This window comes from Lemur catta, chromosome 11, assembly GCF_020740605.2.
Source record: "Lemur catta isolate mLemCat1 chromosome 11, mLemCat1.pri, whole genome shotgun sequence".
In the NCBI taxonomy this organism is placed as follows: Eukaryota; Metazoa; Chordata; class Mammalia; order Primates; family Lemuridae; genus Lemur; species Lemur catta.
In genome coordinates this window covers 7283011-7307919 of record NC_059138.1, presented here as the reverse complement: position 1 = coordinate 7307919, position 24909 = coordinate 7283011, and the positions used below count along the sequence as shown (strand labels likewise).

The 24909-nt window shown below is 37.5% G+C and overlaps 1 protein-coding gene across 2 annotated transcripts in view; it reads left to right on the top strand.

Moving 5' to 3' along the window:
* Nucleotides 1-24909, top strand: part of CNTNAP2 (contactin associated protein 2) — a 1715168-nt gene that overhangs the window by 1044531 nt on the left and 645728 nt on the right. For both annotated transcript variants that reach the window (XM_045565113.1, XM_045565114.1), the window contains one exon: nt 21079-21198. In XM_045565113.1, coding sequence (XP_045421069.1) covers nt 21079-21198 — 120 coding nt within the window. The remainder of the gene's footprint in view (nt 1-21078; nt 21199-24909) is intronic.

Here is a 24909-nt window from a genome sequence, read left to right as displayed (position 1 = left end):
CACTTCACATGAAGAGGGTTATAACCAGACAGGACAAAGAAGTAAAACCACACATGCTTATCCCAGTAGGGGAAGAAACAAACCTATGAAAGTTTGAGCATTTGTATGACTCAACCAGGCAAGAACTGGGATACCTAAGATAACTATTTTTTGCATTTTACTAAATTTACCAGATTAGAATAAAAATTCACATTTCTTTTCCCAGCATTTTTAAATCAATTTCCTCCTTTGAAATTTTTCTCTGATTACTTTTCCTCTGTATAAATTCATAGATATTTTTATTCATTTACTCATTTGACAAATCCTTCTTGAGCATCTACCACACACGGGGTGCTGAGAGTGCAGCAGTGAGTAGGTACAGATAAAGTCCCTGCCCTCTTGGAACTTACTTTCTAGGTGGAGAGAAATGAAACTGACAAGTATATATCATTTCAGGCTGTGGTAAGTTTTATGAAGAAAAACAAGGTGCCACTTCTTGGTCCTTGTGCCCACCCTGTGGGAACAGGACTGTGTTCTCTGACTTGACCTTGTCTCTAATTCATCTCCTTCTCTAGAACTCTAGAACTCAACTGCCTGATCCCATCACTTTCCTTTTTAAAACCTGCAACTTCTTAAACCCCCAGGCCTTGAATATGGCCCCTAACAACCTGCTTAAACTATTCCTGGACATAGAGCCTCCCCTCTCACCATGTCAACCTTTCTAAAGTTCCATAAAAGTTCCACTTGCATGCCAGCTCTCTGTCCACACATCCAAGAATACACACTCCTCCCTCCTATCTTTTTAAATCCAACCCTTTTATTAATATCCAACTGGTTTCCTGCCTGCTCTGTTCCAGTAAACACCCAGACCACAGTGATATCTCCTTTGTCTGATCTTTCACAATACACAGTTGAACACTTTAGATCATAGATTCCCAAACTGCCAAAGAACCATCCCGGTTTTGTAGTCCAGCCTTGAACACAACGTGGAAAACACAGCTAGAGCCTTCCTGATAGGTGGTTCTGGACTTTCACACTCTCTACTCGTGTTTTACAAATAAGTATTTTTTTTAAAATACACGTATACATACATGTAGCAGTGAATTAAATTATTTTGGTTATTCTAATAATATTACTTTAGCATTCATAAGTATAAAGCTGTGAGTACATCATTATGCTTAGAGCTCTTAAATAATCATCAAAGAAAACAGACTAAAGAATTGAATACAAACCCAATGACAAAACTAATTAATTCCAAATGATCAACGTTGATGTGGCACATGGTGTTTTCCTAAAGCAACGTATCTGTTCTCAATGTAAATACGGTACTGACGACCATGAAACAAAATGTTACAATGTGACCTTATTTATCCATTAAGGCCACTTCTGTCATTTTTTAAAAATGAATCTATAGCAGTTGTTGTAGCTTCTCACTAAAGAAATCTCCAATGCAAACACAATGCAAGCACTACTTATAGAGGAGGTGATCTAGATTGTGTGGAGTTTTCATTCAATTAAAAATAAAAATTAAAAACCTTAAACATTTTTATAGAAGCATGTAAGTCTTATATACTATGCTTTCAGTTTGCCAGGAGTCCAGAAATCCACGTTATATAATGATGTAGGTGTTTATGCTTTGACTCTGCAAATGGATCAATGTAAAATGGGCTGACAAGAAGGGCTATTTCTAACTTTTGTGTAGTTTTCCTCATAGTACCTAAGACTGTGTGTAGCACATGTTAGATACTAACAAAAAATTCATTGAATTTATTATTTTAATTTCTTTTATTTTTTATATTAATTTCAAAAAGTTTATTCATAGACCTGTATAATTCCCCAGGAGAGTGATTTAGTGGTTATCCTTTGAGTCTGACTTCCTGGATAGATATTTGCATAAACTCTATAAAATCTTTTAATAAACAACACCTCAAAATGATGCAAGTCAAATTTAAGACAGAAGTGACTAAGGAATAAACCGTACAAAAATATCAAAGTCAAGATAGCCTAAAGGTCAAGCAGTGGTTTTAGAATGTTGAAGAAAATGTGGTTGTTGATGGATGAAAAAATTGTTTTTATTGCAGACAATTATTTGAAGGGCACATGTTTTGAGACTATTTCCAGCTGTTTCCTAGAGGGACAATAGACCTGTTAAAAAGTTAGTAAAAAAGAAGAAATTGCCTACCAATCTTTGAACTTTTAATAGAGAAATTTGCATTTGAGATGTTTTCCAGGGAAAACAGAATGAAAAGAAATTCAGTAATCCTCAACTAAAAGGCCTGACATCATGTTTATATCAGTTTTTCCTGGTTATTTTAACACATTTTTTTCTACTTAGTTTAATCAACTAAAGGCCTTATTGTTAATGGAGAGAATGTATTTTTTTTCTTCATTAATTGCCTTCTATAAATATGTCTTCCTTTTCAACAAATGAATTGATAATAGACTATGGCAAAGGGAGATGGCCTGTGGATTTTTTTTTTTTTTTCCATTTGGGAAATTATCTTCCTCTCAAGCTTCCTCACCTCTCCCACAACTCTCAGCCTCAGACAGGTCTTAAAAGGTTTGGGTCCCTAATGTGGATGCTCCTGCCACAGTATGTCTTGGCAGGGTGCCTTGCAGGTGGCAGGGAAGCCACTCGGTCATAAATATCCCCCTTCCTCTCTGTGCCGCAACATCTACACTTTCACTCTGGCCAACAAGAGTGCTCTGCCTTACAAACATGCCCTTTTAAAAAATGCCCCTGAAGAGTTGCCTGCAGGTATTCACATCATGATGTAAATGGGCTTGTCACAGCTCTTATCTCTGTGGCAAATGATACAGACCTGAGTAAACAGAGCTGCCTAGAGATTTACTGGGGGTTAGGCTGTTAATCTGGGAAGAAGAAAATGATTGTTTTTGAGGAAAATATACCAACTGTGGAGGAATGCCTTGCAGTGGTGTTTGGGGACAATGGGAGGATATGAAGATTCACTTTGCAAGTTTACTAAAGGTTAGTGCTGCCTACAAGTAACTGATACGCAAAGCATTTAAGAACTACTTATGTTTTAATGAGGTTAAATTGTAAGCTAATTTCAAAGAATTATACAATTAAATTAAAAATAAGACATATCATAAGAAAGGAGTATTTGGCTGATGCTGGGTAACCAAAGGAAAGAATTAGGACCTCCAGTAATAATGTTCCAGGGGGCCTGATTTTAGCTCAGAAAGAACTTTTGAACCATTAGTGCTCTGTGAAACTCTATTTTCTTCCAAGATAGTGAGCTGTCTCAATAGAACTGATTATATAGAGGCTAAAACTTTGGGTTTTATGAGAACTTTAGGTTGGCTAGGCTGTTCCTTCTAATTATACAAGGTTTATTAATTAGGTCTGAATTAATAAGCTAATATGTTCCTTAAATATTTCTAAATAAAAAATGCACATCAAAAATGTAAGCTAAATTTCCACTCATCTTTAGTACTCTACATCTTTTTCATTTCCAGAGCAATAGTCCTTGGGAAGATAATAGCATAATAACAGCTGGTACTTACACAACACTCATAAATGCAAGATTCTCTAAATGTTCATTTCTCACAAAACTCTACGAGATAGACAATATTGCTGCTCCCATTCTGCAGGTAAGGGAAATGGGCCGCTAAAGGTTAAGTGAGGTGCTGAAGCTCACAGAGCACATAAATAGGAGAGTCAGCCAGGGGCCAAATATCCTGGCTTCAGAGTCCAGGCACTCCACGATGACAGCATCTACTCACTCCTACCCTATTGAGAAGCTACTAGGATAATCTCAGACTATTACTGGACTACTAAAGAAATTGAGACTCTCAAAAGCTGAACTGTGTTATGTTTTACCCCGTCATCATAATTACATTTGTACAGATCAAGAAAATAAATGTCAGAACAGGCTTAAAAGCAAATGATGATTGCTTAATGACCCCAATGTAGTGACAATATCAACTTCCATCTGCAATCAGGTAGATACTGAGATCCCTAAACCAAGTAAAAAATCTGTATTTCTTTGTATATCATGGACCATGATGTAGGGAATAATCACAACCCAAAGAATCATAGAATTACAGAGTATTAGAGCTGGAAGAGGCCTTAGGGATTGTCTGCTCTTCTCATTACAGAGATGAGGGTACCGATTTCTACTGAGAGGATCATATTTCAAAACCACGTGCTGGCCTCATAACTGCTCTTCCTGACTCCACTGTTAGCTCTCTTACGTCTGGTCTCATACCATAGCCAAAGGAAATTTTTAATAAAATTTCATCTCATTCTGCTCCTTTAAACTCCTTCAAATGTTCCTCATTACTTTCAGACAAAATAAAAGTCCTTAAGTTAAAGTGTCAGTTCTTTGAAAACCTGGTCCCCGATTGTCTCTAGTCACATCTCCTCCTACTGGTTCCTTTTGCAATCTGGACTCCAGTCACCCTGACTGTCCTGTAGCTCCCTCCCCACCACATCCAAAAGCATCACACTCTCACCTCTGCACTTTTGCACATCCCACTCCTTCTGCTTTCCTAGCACCTCCCTGGCCTCTTCTGGCTCCCTCCCCTTCATCCTTCAGAACACAGCTTAATACCCCCAAAGAAAGTCAGCTGTAACCTGGGGGCCAGATTTGTTTTGTTTTGTTTTTCAAACACCCAATTTAAACAAGCCTACTTCTATTGTTTCCTAATCCATGAGAGATCTGAAGAGTAATTTATATTTCTCTGTGTTAGGACAGAGTGTAGTTAGAATTTGCACAATAGCAACGTGATATCCTGAGTAGCAATGTGTACTAAGGATTTGCTGCTGATGGAAAGAGAAATCAACAAGTCAATGACACAAGGTTTTCTGGGCTCATTTGGTGAAGGTGTCATTTTGATGCAGCAGAATCCAATGATTGATGAAGGTAATTATGAGACCTGAGTCAGCAAGAAATGGCAATTATACTTAGTGTGGTATGATTAAGGAGGCAGAAAACTACAATAACTTTTGGGATGATTTTTCACTAAAGATGCTTAAAATAAAATGAGTTTTAGTACTTATAGCAAGAAAAAACAGTCCATTTATGTTAAAGACACACTTAGAGTCTGTATGATGTAGAGGGAGTATGATAACAGATAGTCAGTAGACCCTACTTCTAATCTGGTAACTGACATTAACGAAGTGAATGACTTTCAGTGAGTAAGCCATGTGACATCTTTGATTCTTAGTATAATATAGTGGCTAAGGACAGGGATTATAGGCTCAGATCTAAACCGATTCCTTTAATTTCAAGCTATTTAGACTTCTGTTACTTTAATATCTCTAAGCCTCACTTTCCTTCTTTATAAAATGGAAAGAATAATACCTACCTCATAGGATTGCTATGAAAAACAGATGATACAACGCTTGCAAAACACCCAGCATGGAATATGACACATAGTAATAGTAAGAGCTCTAACAGCTGACGTTGTTATAATTATTATGATTATTTACAATGAGGGAGATAGATTAGATGATTTCCAAGGTCTTCTCAAGCTCTAAAATGCGATGGTTCTATGAACAGCTCATTCCCAAATGATGTCAGAAAAATGATGTCTCACTATATATTGGGCAAGAAATCAATATGGGCAATTTTCAATTGTCCCCAGTAAAGTAAGGAGAGCAGAACATGAATTATTCAAAACTTTGGTTATGCTCAATACATTCCTATTTAATCTTGGAATGTGTAGAACTATTTAAAAAATACTTCTTATCCTTCTAATATTGTGTTTAATGAATAAAAGGAGTTTGGCCTTTTTGTGATCACCAAGAGAAAAGAAATGGCACAATGCCAGAGGCTTTATATATGCTGTCTCAGATGAAATCGTCCAGCAACTGATCGGGTAACAGGAAAATCACACAGGATAATACAATTTTGGCCCAGGTAACGACACGCCTGTGATTGGGAGCCCATAGCACACCATCTCTTCATGAAGCTTTTTTAGAATTTCAGGTAGTTCAGGTCCATATGTGCTTCGAAACTCTAAGAGTGAAAAGGTGACTATGAAGTATTTTTCCTCTGATATCTTAATTTTCAAAATAGCCCTATCACTGCAGCGATGTCTAATTAGAATTCCCAGGCACAATGGCTACAGCCCAACACTGTAATAATCTTACAATCTAAAGTCTCGTTTGTCATTTAAAGGTGCTTCCCCACCTACCACACACTTTACCATTTCAAGTAGGTATCTTTTCTTCTTTTTTCTTTTTTCAAATGAAGACTTTGTTTAGGGAGCCCTTTGTATTATTCAAAGGTATGATAAATAGCACCACAAGAAACAGGACTAGCTGTATGACTTTGGCAAATTACTGAATCTTTCCGAGCCTTCGTTTCTTTATTTGTAAGCTGGGAATAATCAGAAGAAATTAACTGGGAAGCTAAGAGAGCTCAATCTCAGAGCCCCCATTGGTGTAGGACATGTTCACATGGTCATATGTTTATGTAAAATTGACAAAAATAAGATACCTTCACTGCAACCTTCACTCTGCCTCTTTTCACAGCAACTTTCCTCTGTCGCCTGTTTAGGAGCTTTGAAATAACTTCCAACACTTTTTGGCATCTGGCTGAGGGGCAGCTGAGTGAAGATAGATTGAATTTGTGTTTCGTGACTATGTCTATGTGTTCTGAAATCATTTCTGTGTATTGCTCTGTATTGCTAGGCATCCAGCATAGGAATGGTTTCCAAGTGCATTCTCACTGCCCATTTTTATTTGTATTGGAATATTCTTTTTTCCTTAAAGAGAGTTTCCAAAATGGCATTAAATTCAGAAAACCTGGATCTGCCCCTAGGCATAATGATACTACCTCGTACCATTGTTATGAAAATTAATGTGAAAAATTTTTCTCACTTTTCTTCCTCCTCTTTCACCTTCTCCTCCTTCTTTTGAGTAATCGTATAATAATAAAATGGACCTACAGATGATCTAACCCAGGGTTTTTATTCTTTTTCCCAAAACATTTCCTCCCCCTCAAGTAAAATCATACACATGATCTTGATGCATTAAGAAACTAGCAATTCACAGGATTCCTATGAAGCTTAAACCTTCGCTGCCTGGGGAATACCCCTCTCTCATTTCTATAAATCTCCAAAGAACCACTGTAAGTCTCAGGATTCCATGGGATCCAGTTGGAAAACATGATTTAATCAATTCCCTTTTTTCATAATGGGAAACAGTTCCAGAGAGGCTAAGTGACCTCTCCTCTCCCCATTGTATAAGCAGTTCACTGTATCTTTTTTTTCAGGTTTATAATAGTAAACAATTATTATTTATTTAAAGTTTTAAACATACAGCTACCTGTTTTAAAACAAAAATCATTTCTGTATATTCTTCATATCATGGAATGTTTATCCTAGAGGGATTAAAGCATTAAATGTAAGTCTTTTAAGAATAGAAGAAAATGTAGAAGACTACTTGTACAAATGAGGCTTTGAGGTGACCTCTTAACCAAGGCAAACAAAGATATGTAAAAGTCTAAAATTTTTGTCTGGTAAATGTACTATATTTAATGTTCTACAAATAATAAATTGACAAATAATGTTAGCTATAGTTATGGCAGATATAAACCGTTCTTAGCAATAGAAAGTATGCAAAGAATGATGACTCAGCAGCCCACAGAAGAGCACATCTAAATAGCCAGTAAACTTGCAGAAAAAATTTCAACTTCCCTAGGAGTGAAAGAAATGCAAATTAAGTAGCAATGATCTACCACGTCACATCCATCAGTGTGGCAAAAATTTAAGAGTGATAATAACTGCTGTTCGTGAGGATGAGTTAAAAGGGTACTTTCATCCATTTCTGGCAAAAATAGAAATTGTTATAGGCTTTCAGAAAGCAATCCTGAAATATCTATTCAAATAAAAAATGCAAGTCCTCTTTCCAGGGCTACTGTATGACTTTTATGGGCCTTAGAATTGTTTGCCTTTGTGGGCTTTTCTCCATTAAAAATTTGTGTGTGTGTATGTGTGTGTGTGTGTGTATAAATATATAAAATATCCTTTATGACAGTGTTGGCATAAAGGTGAATATACTAATAACTCAGACTAGATTTATTATCATATTCACTTTTTCTTCCAATTTTAAAAGAAATTAAGATTAAAACATTTCTTGGGTCCCTAAAAGTTTTACAGGTCTTAGGCACTATGCCTTCTGTGCCTAACAAGGTAAGCCCTAACTCTTCACTCAGAATCTGTCTACTAGAAATCAGAACTTCAGTGATATTTACTTCTGCCTAGTGGTAGTAGCAAAAACTGGACACAAAGTAAAGAAAGAACTTCAATAGGCAATAATTGAATAAAATGACCTGTACATAATATCCCATTTTAGAAAAATAATCAAAGCCAATAAAAGGCATCTGTGAGTACATGAGATGTCTGTGTCAGTTACCTATTGTAACCTAACAAACCTCCCTAAAAATTAGTGACTCAAGACAACAACCATTTTATTTGCCCTCTGGGATAGGCTCTGCTGAATAATTCTTTTGCTAGTCTTCCCTCGGGTAATTTATACAGCTGCAGTCAAATGGCAGCTCCCCTGGGACTGGACAGTCTGTGGTGGCCTCCCACACGTCTCATGGTTAGCTCTTCCCTCAGCTGGGCCATGTGCCTCCAGCAGGCTAACCGAGCAACTTTTCAAACACTAAGGTTGTATCACGTTTACTCATATCTCTTTAACCAGGCAAGTCACATGATCAGACCCAGAGTCAATGTGGGAGGGACCACCACACAAGAGCACAGAGGTGGGGGGGTGTGATTCATTGGAAGACATTACTGTAAAATCCCACCATTGTGTGCAATATCATATTTATGTACAAATGATTATGTTGGTATGATAAAGATCAGGAAGAAAAGGAAAAATGGAGATAATTTTATTCATATAGAATTATGTTATATATCACTTAATGATAATTTATATTATTCATTCATTGAAAACTATTTATCAAGTGCCTACTCTATGTCAGATGTGCGCTGAGTATGGAACACATGAAAGCCAGTCTTCTGGGAAGGTGGACTTTGAGGGACAAGCTCACAACTAAAACTGTTTAGTTATTTTAACACCATCTTTGGGTATTAAGAAAAGATTGTGGACTTGTGCATTTCAACTCTGTAGCCTGGGTTTCTATTAAAACAAAGCCTTAGACAAAGGCTTTCTTATAGTTAAATCATTTGGGTATGTAGACCCTCGGAGCTTATATAAAGCCAGTGTAAAGGCCAACACAAAGATACATTGCCAAGTTGACCATAGTTATGTGGGATGGGTGCTCAGTCACATGAGAATTTTGAGGAGCCCTATGGAACACATTGCAGATCTTTCTGCCCAGGAGTACACATGGATGAAATTGATTCTCATCCCCCTTTGGTTGAGGGGCTCCAGGAGAATAGGCTTTACCAGATTTCTGGCATATGCATGCATGAGGTCATGTAGGTTTCTGAGGATAACTCTGCACCAATGAATCCTCAGGGCAAGAAGCAAGAGGACCATGGCAGATGTTGCATCTGTGAATAGCTAATCAAAGCCTTGGAGAAATTGGTTACCATGGCAGTGGCTGGAGTAAGAGGTGGGGCCAAGAGGATATAAAGGGGTACACAAGAGATGTCTGATACAGTCTACCCCTTGCAGAACTGCCTTCCCTCAAGTCCAGTCTGTCATAAAGTCATGTTGATGGTGCTTGCAAGCAATCTCAGCAAAGTTCAATACAAAAGATCTGTGGAATAAACTATAATCTCTACACATATAGCTGAATCCAAGACAGCAACAGATATATTCATCCTTTCCTCCAACCCATCCCCAGCCAGTATTTCAGCTCATTGCTTGCCTGATGCAGTAACCCAGACTTCCATCTCCTAGAGATCTATGTCCTTAGTTACCTTTCTGTTGACCACCCATTGATTCTGCAGTTGCCCATTCACCATTAACCTGGGCACAGAAGCACCAATAGGTATTATGTTCAGTCCTTTTGGTTCCAGACATACTTCTCCCTGCCCTCAATGTGGAACAGCAGCCCAGTCTCCTAATCCTAATCCAGGTCAATTACCAGTAAAGCCAGTAAAGTGACTCCTTTCATTGCTTGAAGATCCACTGGCATGAGGAGCCCAAGGTAACCAGGTCATAGCCATTGTTTTAAATAAAGGGGAACCATATGCTTGAAATATATGGAAAGACTAATAGTTCCCATGGGCACCATTCTTCGGACATCTCTGCTGAAGTCTATATACAATAGTCACCACAGCAGTGACTGGAATAAAGGTTAAGACAAGCGAATATGAAGCTGTGGGCCAGATGTGTAGATGTGTCTGATACAGTAATACAAATCTACATATAGGAGCTAATTATCAACATTGCATCTTTCTTTGCTCATTTTTTTTTATCATGTACACACTGGAATTAGAGCTATTCACTTACACAACACATGCTTGTATTTGAATTATTTATTTGCCTGTATTATATAAAGCAATATATCATTTCTATTAGAACGCTGATCATCAGATAATTGTTTGATAACAATTTTCCTTTTTATGGAAATTGTCCCCAAAGAAAAATATACAATTTTTATAGAATGATTTAGAAGTTTTACTATATAATAAGAAATGAGTACTAAAGATCCTTAGCAAATATAACTCTTTATCTTTTGACAATCATAAAAAAAAATAAACACCTTGTAAAAATCACTCGGATTGATCATAGATTGAAATTTCTGATGGAAGGACATGACTTGGCTTTTATTCATTATTTTTCAGTTGGGTTCTCCTTTCTGAGAGAACTGAAAATGAGTGGAAGGAAGTTTCAGACTGAACTGTGGAGAAAGGAAGGGGTTGGTGTGGGAAATGGATCCCTGCTTTGCTTTTGGCCCCTGAGGAGAGGCAATGCCAGTCCAGAGCAGAGCTACGCAAGCACATTCTGAAACTGCCCTGTTTCCAAATAACCACGACAGATATTAAACAGCAGATGAGCTAGCAAAGTAAAGGCAGAAGTGAAGCAATTCAATAAAAAGGAAAGAAAAAAAAAAAACCATACTTAAACAACAATGCTGTAAGAAATCACTAATTTTCTGCAAATATTGGTTAATGAGATAGTCTCCATAAAAAAAAATATTCCCAAAGAACTTAAATATTCAATGAATTTTCATTGACTAACTCATGTGCACCAGGTACTATGCTATTACATAGTGATGTAGAAAAAAAGTATGACATGATTCTTACATGCATTAAGAGAAATATTATCCAAACTTTAATGGCCCAGGTACATCATTATTAGGGCGAGCTACTCTACTAGGCAGTAATGAAAAGTATTTTTCTTGCCTTTTCCCCTGCTGCAAATAGGATCAGTAAAGTCAGAATAATGGCCAAAAAAGCTTCTATTACAGTATGTATGAATAGTTTAATACAGAAGTTTCAACATGTCTAGATTAGTGGCAAATATTTCAAGATTCTGAAATATTTAAAAACATTATAAATTCCCTGGTTCTTAGCTGTGTAAGGAATGCCAAAGTTATTGACCTTTTAATCTCTGCTGAAATGGCTTAGTTTGAAGGCCAGTATTTCTATCATTTGTTTCTGAGATAGCTTTAACAAGACCTCACGCAACAGGACATTTTGTAAGTCACATTTAGCAATCTTAGCAATAGTCTGATACTTTTGAGACCTGTCCTATTATAAAACAAGCCTACATGTATATAATCCTCACGTGTCAAAAGAAGTTGGAGAAAGTCATTGTTAAGGATGTTCTTTATTCTAAATGTAAAGTAAATGCTAAAGTCCTGTTGCTGTTCCAATTTTAACGAAGAATCCCAACTTTTATCTTGATGAGTGTTCTCTACTTTCTAACAGGATTATCTGTATTTCAATCTTATTTTAATTTAGAGAGACGAGCTCTGAAACCAATAATGTCTTAACCACTACACGAATGCTTAAATAATGGACAAGGTGTAATAAATGTGTAGCAAAGACACTCAGGTTATTACGGCCTTTTGAAATATGAACCATAAACTATTAAAATCATAGAGTGCTTGGCCAAAATGAAACTTGAATGTAATCCCATCAAATTCCTCAATTTTTAGGTGAGAAAATTTATACTTAGCAAACTTAAGTGGCAAATAATCCAAGTCATATAGACAGGAAGTTATAGAATATGGGAAACAGTCTATTTCATTTTCAAGTTTCAGTGCTCACATTTTTAATGGTTTATTTCTCTATTAAATTTAAAACCTTTTTTGACATTTAAAAATCAGTTTTATTGCCTTATTCATTAAATTAGATAAATTATAGTGAAACATTTTGAAGCTGTAAGTTAGTATAAAAATATAGTTATCATTTTTACTATTTGAATCATCGGGACAACTTTATACAAAATGACTGAAGGTTGCATTTGGAATTAATATTTTCTAATCATAAACAGATACAATTTTTATTTAACTGCATTTTGTTTAGCTAAAAACAACTGGACAATTTCCTCATTCCATTTTTCTTTCCGCAACACACGCACACACGGAGAGACATAGTAAGGAAAATCTACGCTTCCTTCAAGAGGTTTTTTAGTGCAAAACACCATTCACTCTTCCCTACATTATCCTTCAACAATGAGAGTGAAATATACCTTCTTCTTCCATGAGATCAGTATGGACAATTCAGCACATATTTAAGAGCAGGGACTCTGAAGTCAGAATTCCTATATTCAAATCCTGGCTCTGCCTTTTTTTTAGGTGAACAGTCTTGGACAAATTAACTAATTGCTCTGAGCAGATGGCAGAGACAGAGCCTTGGGGACAAGCCCTCAGGGAATAGCTCTCTCCAGGCCAGCAAAAGAAAAATGACAGCACAGGACACAGGAGAGGATGGTGACGGAGCAAGAGGGACTGTAAGCATAGGGCACAGAAAATAAGAGAAGCCTAAGTTTCAATGAGGGGGCAGCCAACAATGACAATGTCTGCAAAGTCACAGCAAATGAGGGCTTAGTGAGAGTCCACGGTAGGCATCAATGACATTCTTGAGGGTGACGCAGCACTGACTTGCGGGGTTGCGGTGTAAGTGGTGAAGAAGCAGAAGTTCCCCTAGGGTAGATTGAGAAACAGGACTAGAGGCTGCGTGCATGGTTTCTCCTCTCCTCACCAATCCAAGATAGAGGTGACCACTGCAGATTGAAAGTCAGAGAAGATGCAGCCGATGGAAAAAAAGGAGAAGGAAAGTCAAGAAAATAATTATCTTCCAAATATCTGAGCACAAGCATGGACTAGCCTGGCATTGTGAAGGAGCAGTACAGAGGAATCCTTCTCTTATTCATCATTTAAGAACTCTGCTTGAAATGACTTCACCAATAAAACCTTTCTGGACTATCGTAAATCAAGTCATCCAATTCTTTATCTAAAGTCTCCAAGTACTTTGTTTTATACTCTTTTATAACATTTAGCAAATTATACAGTATTTTATTTGTTAACATGCTTGCCCCATATATTACATGGCAAATTCCCCAGAGGTAAAATCTATGACTGATTTAATTTTCTTAGTATGAGGCACAGCATTAGATGTTAGCACCACACTAATAGATATTCATAAATTAATCAACAATAGGAAAGGTAGAAGGAGCTCTTCAGTGCAGAGTTATGTTAAAGAAGGGAAATGTAAGTGCTAACATATTTTGAGTCAATGTTCTTAGTCTCATTATTGGGGCATAGTGAAAATGAGACTGACGAAGTTAAGAGATGGAAATGGGGCCACATGGGCGACCGCTATAGGGTCTGAGCAAGTGATGAGTAAGGTGCTGAGCTCCACTGTGGAGACCTAGGAAAAGGAGGAAGCATAAGTTTGCAGTATACCCTTTTGATTTTGTAGGCTTTTTCCTCCACTTGTAGTCTTCTACAACCTGATGAATAAAATACAAGTAGAGTTGTCCAGGTTTAATCACAAAATGCAGGACAATTTGATATGCTATGGAGTGAAGGTCAAAGAATGCCAAGAATGAATGTTGACATCACCAAGGAATATGGTAGCCAAATGATATAGAGACAAAGAGTTCTAGTTTTGTGACAAGACCGAACAAGCACAAGTATGGAATATTGTTTTCTTTAAAGTAGTGCCTTAGAGCCTGTGCAAATTCTGGAGGGGCTTGGGAAGGATCCAACAAAATGCAGAATGGGATGGATGTGGGGAAGAGAGAGAGGAGAAATTCCTCTGATTTCCAAAAAGTAAGGACTTGTCAAGTAAGAGAACTACAAGCTATTGTTATTTTAACAGGAAATTGAAACTTTGTCTTTTTTTCTTTCCTCCTAAATTACTTCCTTCCCTTGAGACTTGGACAGGTGGATGAACCCATTAGGGAGCTATAATGAATAACATCTCATACGGAAATTATATTCATGGAAAGATCATGACATAATATTAGCATGCAGAATATCTGTTTTTAAACCCACACTCTCTACCATCTTCATTCACTGTGTGCCGATAATGAGACAATAGTTCCTAGGGGAAATAATGTAGTTTACTCAGGGCATTCATTCAACCTCTAAAAAAAAAAAAAAATACAAACAGACAGAGAACATATGAGGTTAATATCCAAGTGTTAATGAGGACTTAGGTATTGTGAAGCTTATATTGTACTAATTAAAAATAATTGCATAGTCCTAGAATTAGGGAGCTTTCACTGAGGAAGGTCTCAAGGTCATTTCCACCTCTCTGGATTTCCAGCTTGGCTGTGTACAAACCTCAGTAGTTACCTTAACAGGAATAATTAAGTTCTGGGAAAACTATTTTCACCAACCAAATTCACTAGAGCTTGATTGAGATCAGAAAGTCAATTTCATAGGTTCAAATGAGAAATACTTCTTTCTAATACAGAAACTTATTTTTGAAAGCCAGATTAAGATCAAAAAGTGGTTTAGTGAATAAAAGTGGAGCAAAATAAGGAGATCCCCAGAGGCCATCCTGTACTAAGCACCACCAACCCAAATGTGCCCCATGGAGACTGTTTTGCTGGTATACCCACGTTGTACCTTAAAAGGCTTCTTTTTTATTCATTCAGGAGAAGAGTCTTCAGAAAACCAATATCCCTTTTTAGCATCTTGTAACCTGATCCCTACAGCAAGTGTGCACAAGTGTGTAGTAAGCATGTGGTCACCGCCATTATAAGAAACCAGAAAAGTGAAGGCATTCATAAACTATTGATACCCGAAATGTCACATGATAGCAAATGGCAAATGAAGTATAAAGTTATTTTATGCTTTTTTTCCAGTTTTATATCAAATCATTAGAAGTGAATTTTTCCCTCTTCTTTGCAATCAGGAAGATTGTTTATGATGTTACAAAGCTAATCTTAATGCATGTGTGCAGTTTTGACTTGTGATTAATATTCTAACATGGTTAATCCCTGGCCACTTCTAGTGACCTGCATGCTTTTCAAGGTGGTAACAGGAAGGATGTTCAATCAGCTCTCTCAAAGCACAAGGTGGAGAGACAGGTGGAGAGAGCCTTCCTCAGTGCATCAGCACCCACAAAACTCTGGTTCTTCTCCTTGGGAAGAGCACACCCTTTATGTTCCTCCCCTTACCTTAACCGTTCTTGAATTGATGACATATTTCCCAGTGCATTAGGCCTGCTGCACATCTTTGCTCTTAAACCCTTTGCCTGTTAACTTGGCAATCCTGCAAAAGCCTCGTGCCACGTCTGCACGTAAGCAGAGAACAGAGCCTTAACAGAATTTCTTTCTTCTTGCCCATGGCTGGGACGTGTTGTTTAGTGTTCTGCTGATGGCCATAACCTTCAAGGCCGTGTGGGCCTTTGAAGTTCAGCACAAAAATTTGTCTTCATTCTTCCATCTTTCTTCATTATTGTGCTTAATGTAATAATTCTTGTGTTGTCGGTAACACTGGAAGCACACTAAATGTTTAATAAAAGTTGTTTAGAGGAATCATATTATCTTTATGTAGTTGTGATGTTTATATAGACTCATATTATTTTCATATAGTTGTGATAAAATAATGCCCCCCACAAAAAAAGGATGTCCATGTCCTACTCCCGTGGAACCTGTGAATATGTAACTTTATATGGAAAAGGGACTATGATTAAGTTAAGGGCCTTGATTTGAGAGATTATCCCGGATTATCTGGATGGGCCTACCGTAATCACAGGGCTCCTTAAAATAGAGAAAGAGACAATGAAAGCAGACAATGAGAGTGACATAGCAAGAGGAAGGTCCCCGCAGCCCCTCCTGGCTGTGAAGATGGAGCAAGCGGGTGCTGAGCAGCCTCTGGAACCCAGACAAGCAAACAGAGTCCTCCCGAGAGTTTGCAGAAGAAACGCACCCCCACCAACACCTTGAATTCAGCCCAGTGTACCCCCTTTCAAACTTCTGACCAGAACTGTAGCATTAGTATTAACTGTATTATTGTCTCCAGAACTGTAAGATAAATTGGTATGGTTTTAAATCACTCAGTGTCTGGTCATTTGTTACAGCAGCAATAGGAAACCCATATGATAGTACTTTATCATTTTCCTCTGTAGGAAGCAGGGTGTCACCCAGACAACAGTCATTGTTTAATGAAAATGAATAAGGTATTTAGGATTTGTCCCTAAGTTTTTATATGCTATGAAATTTAATCAGATGTGTTCAATAGTAATATTTCTGAATAGCCTAGATTTGCTTGTGAATATATAGAATGACATGAGAACTTTTATTTGGGACTTGAAGTTGCAAAAGAGAAAAATTACTTTACCAATAAATTAATCGACTTGATGAGTCTATTTATTTTGCCGTCAACCCAATTACCTCCCTATTCTTCAGCAGACTACTTGCAAAACTCAGTTATTGACTGGCTCAGACCCATCTCTTTCCTCAGTGACCACTGCCTCAGCCTTGTGCTCTGTCATCTGCCGGGGCTCAGTGTGCAAAGATTGTGCAGCCCAGCGAGGAGTCCACTGGGTATGGAGTTAACTGGCTGAGGCACGCAGGGGAAATATTTTCCTTAGCTCATTCTCAGCATACAAATTTAAATATATTCAATACTTTTTAGTTGACAAAGTATAGGATTCAATTTAATCTTCACAATAACTTGGTGATGAAGGTGTTTTTGCCTTCACTTTACAGTTTTGAAACCTAAAGGTTAGGGAGAGTTTCCTGGCAGTAAATGACAGAAAAGAGATTTGAATTAAAATTTCTTCATTCAGAGTGTAAAACTAATGCCATTTTACTCCAACACAGCTTGCCATGTTACTTCAGTGTCAGGATTCCAGGTACATATTTTGAAAGTTTACTTTTAATGATTAAAATAACAACATATGTACACTGTAAAGTGATGTGGGAAATACAAAAGAGTGAGAAAAGTTTTAAATCACTCATCATCTTACTGCTCAAAAATAACCACTCTTACTGTTTTGATGTCTTTTTTCCAAACATTTTTCTGTGCATTCATACAAGTATATTTCTTTTGACATTGTATTTTTATTTAGTTTTGTATCTCATTCCATTTTTATTATTTTTTGAGTGACAGGAGGTGGCATTCTAACCTTATTGTATTAAAAATGTTACTGTTTTGCCTTTCAGTGACCTATCTTTCCTGGATATTTAAACATAAATAAAAATTAGCCCACCTTTCTCCAGTTAACATTTTTTCGGGATTAGAACCATGCTTTTCAAAATGCAATCTGAGGGCTAGCAACACCATTATCACCTGGGAGCTTGTTAGAACTGCAAATTCTCTACTGAGTGGGTCTTCGGGGTGAGGTCCAGAAGTTCCTGTTTTAACAAGCTCTCCAGGTGATTTTCACACATGCAAAAGTTTGGACTGACGTTCCTGGTTTTCCTTTTGTGTGGATGAGGCAAAAGCAGCTCATAGGCCTGTGGTAGGTTAAAGACACACAGGTAATTGTCACACTTAAAAGATAAAGAGCTTCCCGATCACCTAAATTCCCCACACCCACACGCCTTCCACATCTGCTATCAGTTAATTACTTGGGTTAAGGTCTGTGTACTTACCTAGAAATGCAATAGTTACCATCATGCTTTAATATGCATGTGCTCCTTCTGGTTAGCCTGCTAATAATTCTTTATCAAGATCAGAATAGGATGAAGAATAAGTAAACTCTGAATTCAGTTCTGATACGTTTTCGTAAACATCTGCCAAGTTAGAGTCTATGGAGTAGAAAAGAAAAACATGTTTTACAGACCCTGTCCTCATAATGAGTCACAGTTTTAATAAAAAGTAAAATTTTCGTACATAAAATTCAATTAACAATGGTTAATCAAGTCCTAAATCAACTATAAGCAAATATTATAGTACATGAGGAAAGCAGTGAGTGCCCTGGATTGTACGGAGATGGACATATTGACTAGGGAGGGTCTCCTTAAGGAGGAATTTAACTGGAACCTAACTAACATTATTATACGAATAATAAAAATGCCCCCAAAAAGCCACCTATTAGGTGTCTACCATGGGTCAGACACTGTGCTAGGCAATCAATGTGGATTATCTCCTCCAGCCCTCATAACCCCGTTATAATGTACATATTACAGTTCTCCAGACAAAGCTAAACGAGGTAGCTTTGCCAATGTTATATAAGGAGTATTTCGTGGAATCAAACTTTGAACCCACGTCTGTTTGTACAGCCATGTCTCTTACCACTTCTGCCTTAGTTGTTAACTCTGATTGAGAAATTATGTATATTCAGAGAGAGGCTTAGAGCATAGCGCAGATAAAGATGCCCCAGGAAGGGGTGAACGAGTTAAACCAGCTCCTGTGGCAAATGTGCCTGACCGGAGCAAAAGGTTTACATCGGAAAGTTGCTGAAGCCAAGAAAGACCTCTTAGGATTATGAAAATTCTTGTATACAAAGATAATGAGCTATGATATAGTATAATTGATATTGAAGAAACACTACGCATTTTTAAACACTATGAAAATGATGTTTTATGACTAGACTAACGTTGGTTAAAAAGCATACTTTGGTGAGAAGGGAAGAGATATTTGGGTAGAACAACCAATTAATAGGGTGATTGTTGTAACCAGAGATGATAAGGACAATGACTGGAGTTTTGGCAGAAGGAAAAAAGAATGATTAATTATTAAATATTAGAAAAGAAAGGTGAAAGGCTACAATGGCAGATTGACTAAAGAGACTAAGAGGAAGACCTAAGAATTTGAACCTGAGATCCTGGATCATTCTGAGCTGTGCATAAAAACTGGAATAATCTAGAGAGAGGTTGTCAAAAATTAATAGGACAGTTTATTTTTCAAGACTGTGGGTATAGATCACTCTTAAATCCCTTTATTCCTAACCACCTACATCTAGTTGGTTTCCATGTCTTGTTGATTCTAAAAGCATTTGAATCAGTCCTGTCTACTTTTTCCCTTGTCATATTGCTGTGATTTAAGTGACAGTCATCTTTCAACTGGCCTATGGCAATAACAGCCTAAATGCTCTCTTTACCTTTTGTGAGTCACTTTCTTAAAATCTATCCTTTTGCTACACAGTTTTCTTTCTATAACATATATCTAGTTATAACATCCTCCTGCTTAAGGTTTCAAAATACTTATTCCCTGCCTTTTATTGCAATATTTTACTTGGTATGGCATTCAAAATTAGACCAACTATGTGTGTGTGTGCATATATTGTAACTCAATATACATATATATATATATAACTCCTATTGTAACTCAATATATATATATGCACACACACATATATATATTTATTTATTTATTTTAGATAATAGCTTATTATCTAAGGCACTTGGCAGATTGAAAGTGAGCATATTAATAATTACTCTGGGACAAAAGATATATGAGCTTTGCTGAGCGTTCTAGCCCCATCCTCTTCCAATAGCAGTCAGTGGATGCACGAGCAACACCAAAAGAGTTAGTGAGCAAACACTGCTCCAAAGGCCTTCTCTCTGTGTTGCTCACAGCTGTATTTTCTGTGCCCGACCCAGTGCCCAACACGCCACAGACACTCAATAGCTGTTTGCAGAAGGAAGACAGGGAGAGAGGGATGAGTAAATCAATGAATTTTAGAAATGTTTGAGGCTAGTGTGTTGCTGGACGTGAAATGAAATAGAACTGAAGGACTGACATCTTTGGGAAGAGGAAGCCATGGAAAGCCAAAGGGAGGCAGAGGGAACTTTGGTAGAGGAAGGTGACAAAAGGGAGGTCCCAGGATCAGACCTTCTATTTCATAATTTAATACACAACAGATCCTGGAAGTTTGATTCAAGTGCACTTTACCAAAAGACTCCACTACTTGTGTATCAGGTAGACAGATTTTTACCAGAAATAGTTATTAGTTTTGTGGAACGAACTTTCATATTCTTCATCAAGGGTTTGCGTGGAGCTATTAAAAAAAGTTTTCTCAGTAGCGTTTTAGGCATTCTAACTACAAAGGAGATACGTAAATGCCCATTTTGCACTTCTGAAAACAGGTGCAGTCTCTGTGAGAAGAAAATTTGTCACGCACATGGGAATAAAAAGGAAAATAATGAGAAAGAACTTATAATTTAATTACATGAATGTCAGCTTTCTACACAAACTAGATTTGACATAATTAAAGCACCTGTAACAAATAAAATGAATCAAGGAAATCTCTTTCCTCCCTTTTCTCCTGAGAAAAAGGAAGCCTCAAAATTGCATACTATTTGTGGGAATATTACATAATACTAACTACGCAAAAATTTTGTGTGTGTTTGTGTATGTGTGTGTGAGAGATAGAGAAAGAAAGAATTTTTTCTCTGGTCTCTTAGTTGATAGCCCAAAAAAGCAGTCATTATTCATAACCTTTCAAAATCAAGTTTCCTATATTAAGGAGATGATATCTATAAATACCTATAAGTTAAATATTTTTTTCAATGATCATCAGCCCCAATGAAACAAACATTACATTTAGCAATTGATTGGTTTAGTCCTGACTATAAAGTCATACCAGGAACTTGCTGTGTTAGGTCAGAAATGCCTATGTAGAAAGAACCAAGCCATGAATTTAAATTTAGAGAGAAAGAATGCTCATTCTAACAAGAGGAAATACTCCTAAATAGTGGTCTGCTGGTATCTGATATGTTCCTGGGGCATTTGCCTGGGGAGCCGTTTGTTTTGTGCCGTGCTCACGTAGGTCATTTCGTTCCAGCCATCTACGAGCCTTCCTGTGAAGCATACAAACACCTGGGCCAGACTTCCAATTACTACTGGATAGATCCGGATGGCAGCGGACCGCTGGGGCCTCTGAAAGTTTACTGCAACATGACAGGTAACTATGTCAGATTTATGTTTTATGAAGATTGCTTTTCTATATGTTCAGAATAAATAGTTCCACAGATGGTTTGTTTCTTTGGTGCTGTATTCTTATTGCAACATTTAATAAGCAAAGTAATGCTAGATTAGTTAGGTAAAATTATGACATGCATTGCATTTCTAAAGCAATAAAACCTTTCGAAACTGTATTTTTTAAAAATTCTACCTCTGACTTGAACAATTAATAATTAGCTTTTTAAAAAGTCAATATGTAGATAGGAAACCCAGAAAATGAAATTGCAAGATTGAAGTCCACAGAAAGAACTAATAACCTAGACTGGGGAAATTTAGAATCATTACTCAAATATCCTCACTGCCCATGTTAGAGGAAGCATTTAGACTACTCCAGACCTTCCTCTACTCTCTGTAATTGTAGGGAAACCTTTCTCAGTACTGAAATCCCATTCTGAGAACAGCAAAAGTTACCTGAAGCTTTCGTGAAATTTATTCGGAGTTTTCTACTTGGGATGAGAACTTAGTTTTTCTCTACTTCCGTATTGAATTCTAGGGCTATGAAATGAGATTGTGGGCTCTTGTAAATTCCCACAGCAGTGTGTAAGATGCACAGATCTTTAAGATAAGAGCATATTTTCCATCAGACACTTGGTAACATCTTACCTACCAAAAATCCAGATAAGGGTGTGAAGCACGCACTACTCACTGGCTCCAGGAAAGGAGCAACATTTGATGTGCACTCCTGAGGCCCATGATGATAAGGACACTGATAATATGATTGCTGATGATGACTGCTACATGTGACTGTTTACCATGTGTCAGGTGCCATGATAAATGCTGTAGGCAGACACCTGGGTTTGCAACCTGGTTTCATTAATCACTAGATGTGTCATATTGGGCACTTTACTAACTGTAATAACTCAGTAAGCCTCAGGATCTGTATCTGTAAAATGGATTAATATTAATACCTATCTCATAGCATTACTATAGGAATGAAAGAAGATAATCCACCTATGGCTGTTAGCATACCGTCTAACATTTAGTAAACCTTCAAGGTTATTTGGAGGTGTTTTTATTATTTTTTAACAGCTGTGAAAGTTAAATAACTTACCCACATCATTCAGCCATGATTCAAAGTGAGATCTGTTGGAAGCCAATGTTTATTAGATCTGGCTATTCCTCAGAATCATTTACTGAGGTTTGTTTTATTTTGTTTCTTTTCCATACGAACTTCTTGGCACAACCCTGGAGACTTTCATTCAGTATATCTGAAGTAGAAATTGGGTTGTGCAACTAGAACTAAAAACGCTGAACAGTGCTGGAGGCAAACAGACCCCAACACAGAACCTCCAGCAGCATCAGGAAATCAGGCACGGTACAGGATGGAAAGGAGAATGCTGAGGACATGAGTATAGTGGGGAACATGTGTAGAGAAGATGACAAAATGGAAGTTAACATCCCTCCAATTTCCTCTCCTACCAAGAATTCTTAGCATGCCCTAGAGAAGGAATCCACTTACCAGAAAGCTTGATGTGAGAGTTTACTGATGGCTGGGCTTGTCAATTACTCAGGTTCTTCCGTGTTTGCCTTCATTTTAATCTTGCTAGGACTAAAGTACAATCTATGAGAATTTGATTTAATCTATAAGAATCTTGATTTTAGTTTCTCCTAATATATAAAAATATATAATACAATTAAAGTCAGTTATTAACCTCAAAAGAAATCAGGGTATCCTGGTTGAGCTTAGACAATTGAGAATTTGCTTTAGTTATTTTCCTATATGTATCTCAAAGGAGACAGAAAAACAAACAAAATAAAACCACGATGTATACCATCCTCATGTCAAGAACACACACAAAATGAAGGACTAGTTTACTTTCAGGAGAGCCTACCTTTCTGTGAATTGAAGGCTTTGCTGAGAAGCATAGGTCTCATCTTTATCAGTATCTCCCTTAAAGAGCACGACTGCAATTAACTCAGTATTCCAGATTCAGTTTAAGCAGTAAGGAGCATCGTGCAACTTTCTGCAATTAGAATACTTTTCTTCTCTTCATTTAAGATAGTTATGGACATCAGTGTGTCCAAGGACCCTTGAAGAATGTTGCCTTACAGACCAGAAGGCACTTTTTGGGCCTTTGCCACTCATCAACACTTCCTTCTTCTGGAAACAACATGGATTTAACATTATCAAGAGACCATGATACCACAAAGCTTGGCTTGGGCTATTCCATTTCCAAGAGATATATGGTAAAGAAGAAGAGGGAATGACAGCCTGAGATAATCTATAAAGTCTTGAGATGACTCTATGTCATGAGAAATTGTATATGTACCCCCAAACCTAATGTATAAAGGGAGACAAGGCACTCAAAAAGGCGAGGAAGAGAAATGAGCCCCATCAATCAATGCCCCAAAGCACAAAAGAGCCAATGCTCATTCCAAAGAACTGAAATCCCAGTGGCTGGAGTGTGGTGAGCCTAAGAAAGGACTCCAAATGAAGTGGGGGATAGGTGGGGGCCAGAGCAGACCACCAATAAGGAGTGTAGGGCAGAAAAAAATTCATTTTTTTTTCAGTTATTTTTCAATTGCAGTGGGTGGGAATCCATGGAGAGGCATTAAATGGGTAAATGAGAAGATCTTTCTGGCATTTAAGAATCTACCACTTGGGGTGCCATGAGAGACAGCATGAAAACACTGGGACCAGTTCTGAAGGTATCGTAGAAGTCCAGTGAAGAGACGATGCTTCCTTGGACTAGGGTTTAAGTGGTAAGAAATAGATACATTTTAGGTCTTTGAAGGAAGAATTGTCAGGATTGGTAAAAGATTGGATAGGAATGGTGAAAGATAGACAGTAATCAATACTAATTTATAAACATACGTACTGAATAACTGGATGAATTACAGTGTCATTTAGGAGATGTAGAAAATTAAGTGTAGAACAGATGTAATGGAAGATGAGGAACTTAGTTTTGATCTAGTTAAATGCGAAGTGCTCTGTCTGTGCCATCTGAACTGAGATGCAAGTTTTGCAGATGGATAAGCCCCCAAGCCTGTTTGGGTTAGAGATATGAATGTGCTAATTGTTAGCATATGAATTCATGAGAATTGATAATATCACTTAAAGGCTGATGTAACAGAGAAAAGGCATCTTACAAATGCAATGGATAGAGATCAGAGCTCTGGTGATGAAATATTTAACAAGTGTGTAGAAATATGTATATATGTAATTGAGGGTAAGTGGAGGGAAAGTGGGAGCATTTGGGGGGCAAAGGACTGCTTGGATCCTAGAAAATGACAAAAAGAGTTACCCAATTTCAAGAGTAAATTTAAATCTATGCAAACGTATATAAGGGATGCGGTGGTGTACCAGAAGTGTGGCAAATAAGAGCAACTAGGATGCAGGGAACGTGGTATGGCCAGAAATGATGGACCTTCTAAGGAGCCTGCATAGACAGTGTAGGGAAGCCATGGATTCAGCTACACCCCTTGGAAATTAGGGAGTGCCGGAAATGACAGAGCATTTCCAGTACTGCACAGGGGCCAGCAAAACCTTCCACAAAACAGCAGACTCATGAGATGACTCTTGAGGAACATGTGGGCATTATGGGGCTAGGAAATTGGGGGAAGGAAAAGTAGCTCTACTTGTCAAAGGCTTTGTGTGGAATGCAAAGCTGTCAAAACGTGGTCCTGAAGGGAAAGCAAGCAATTGATGTTT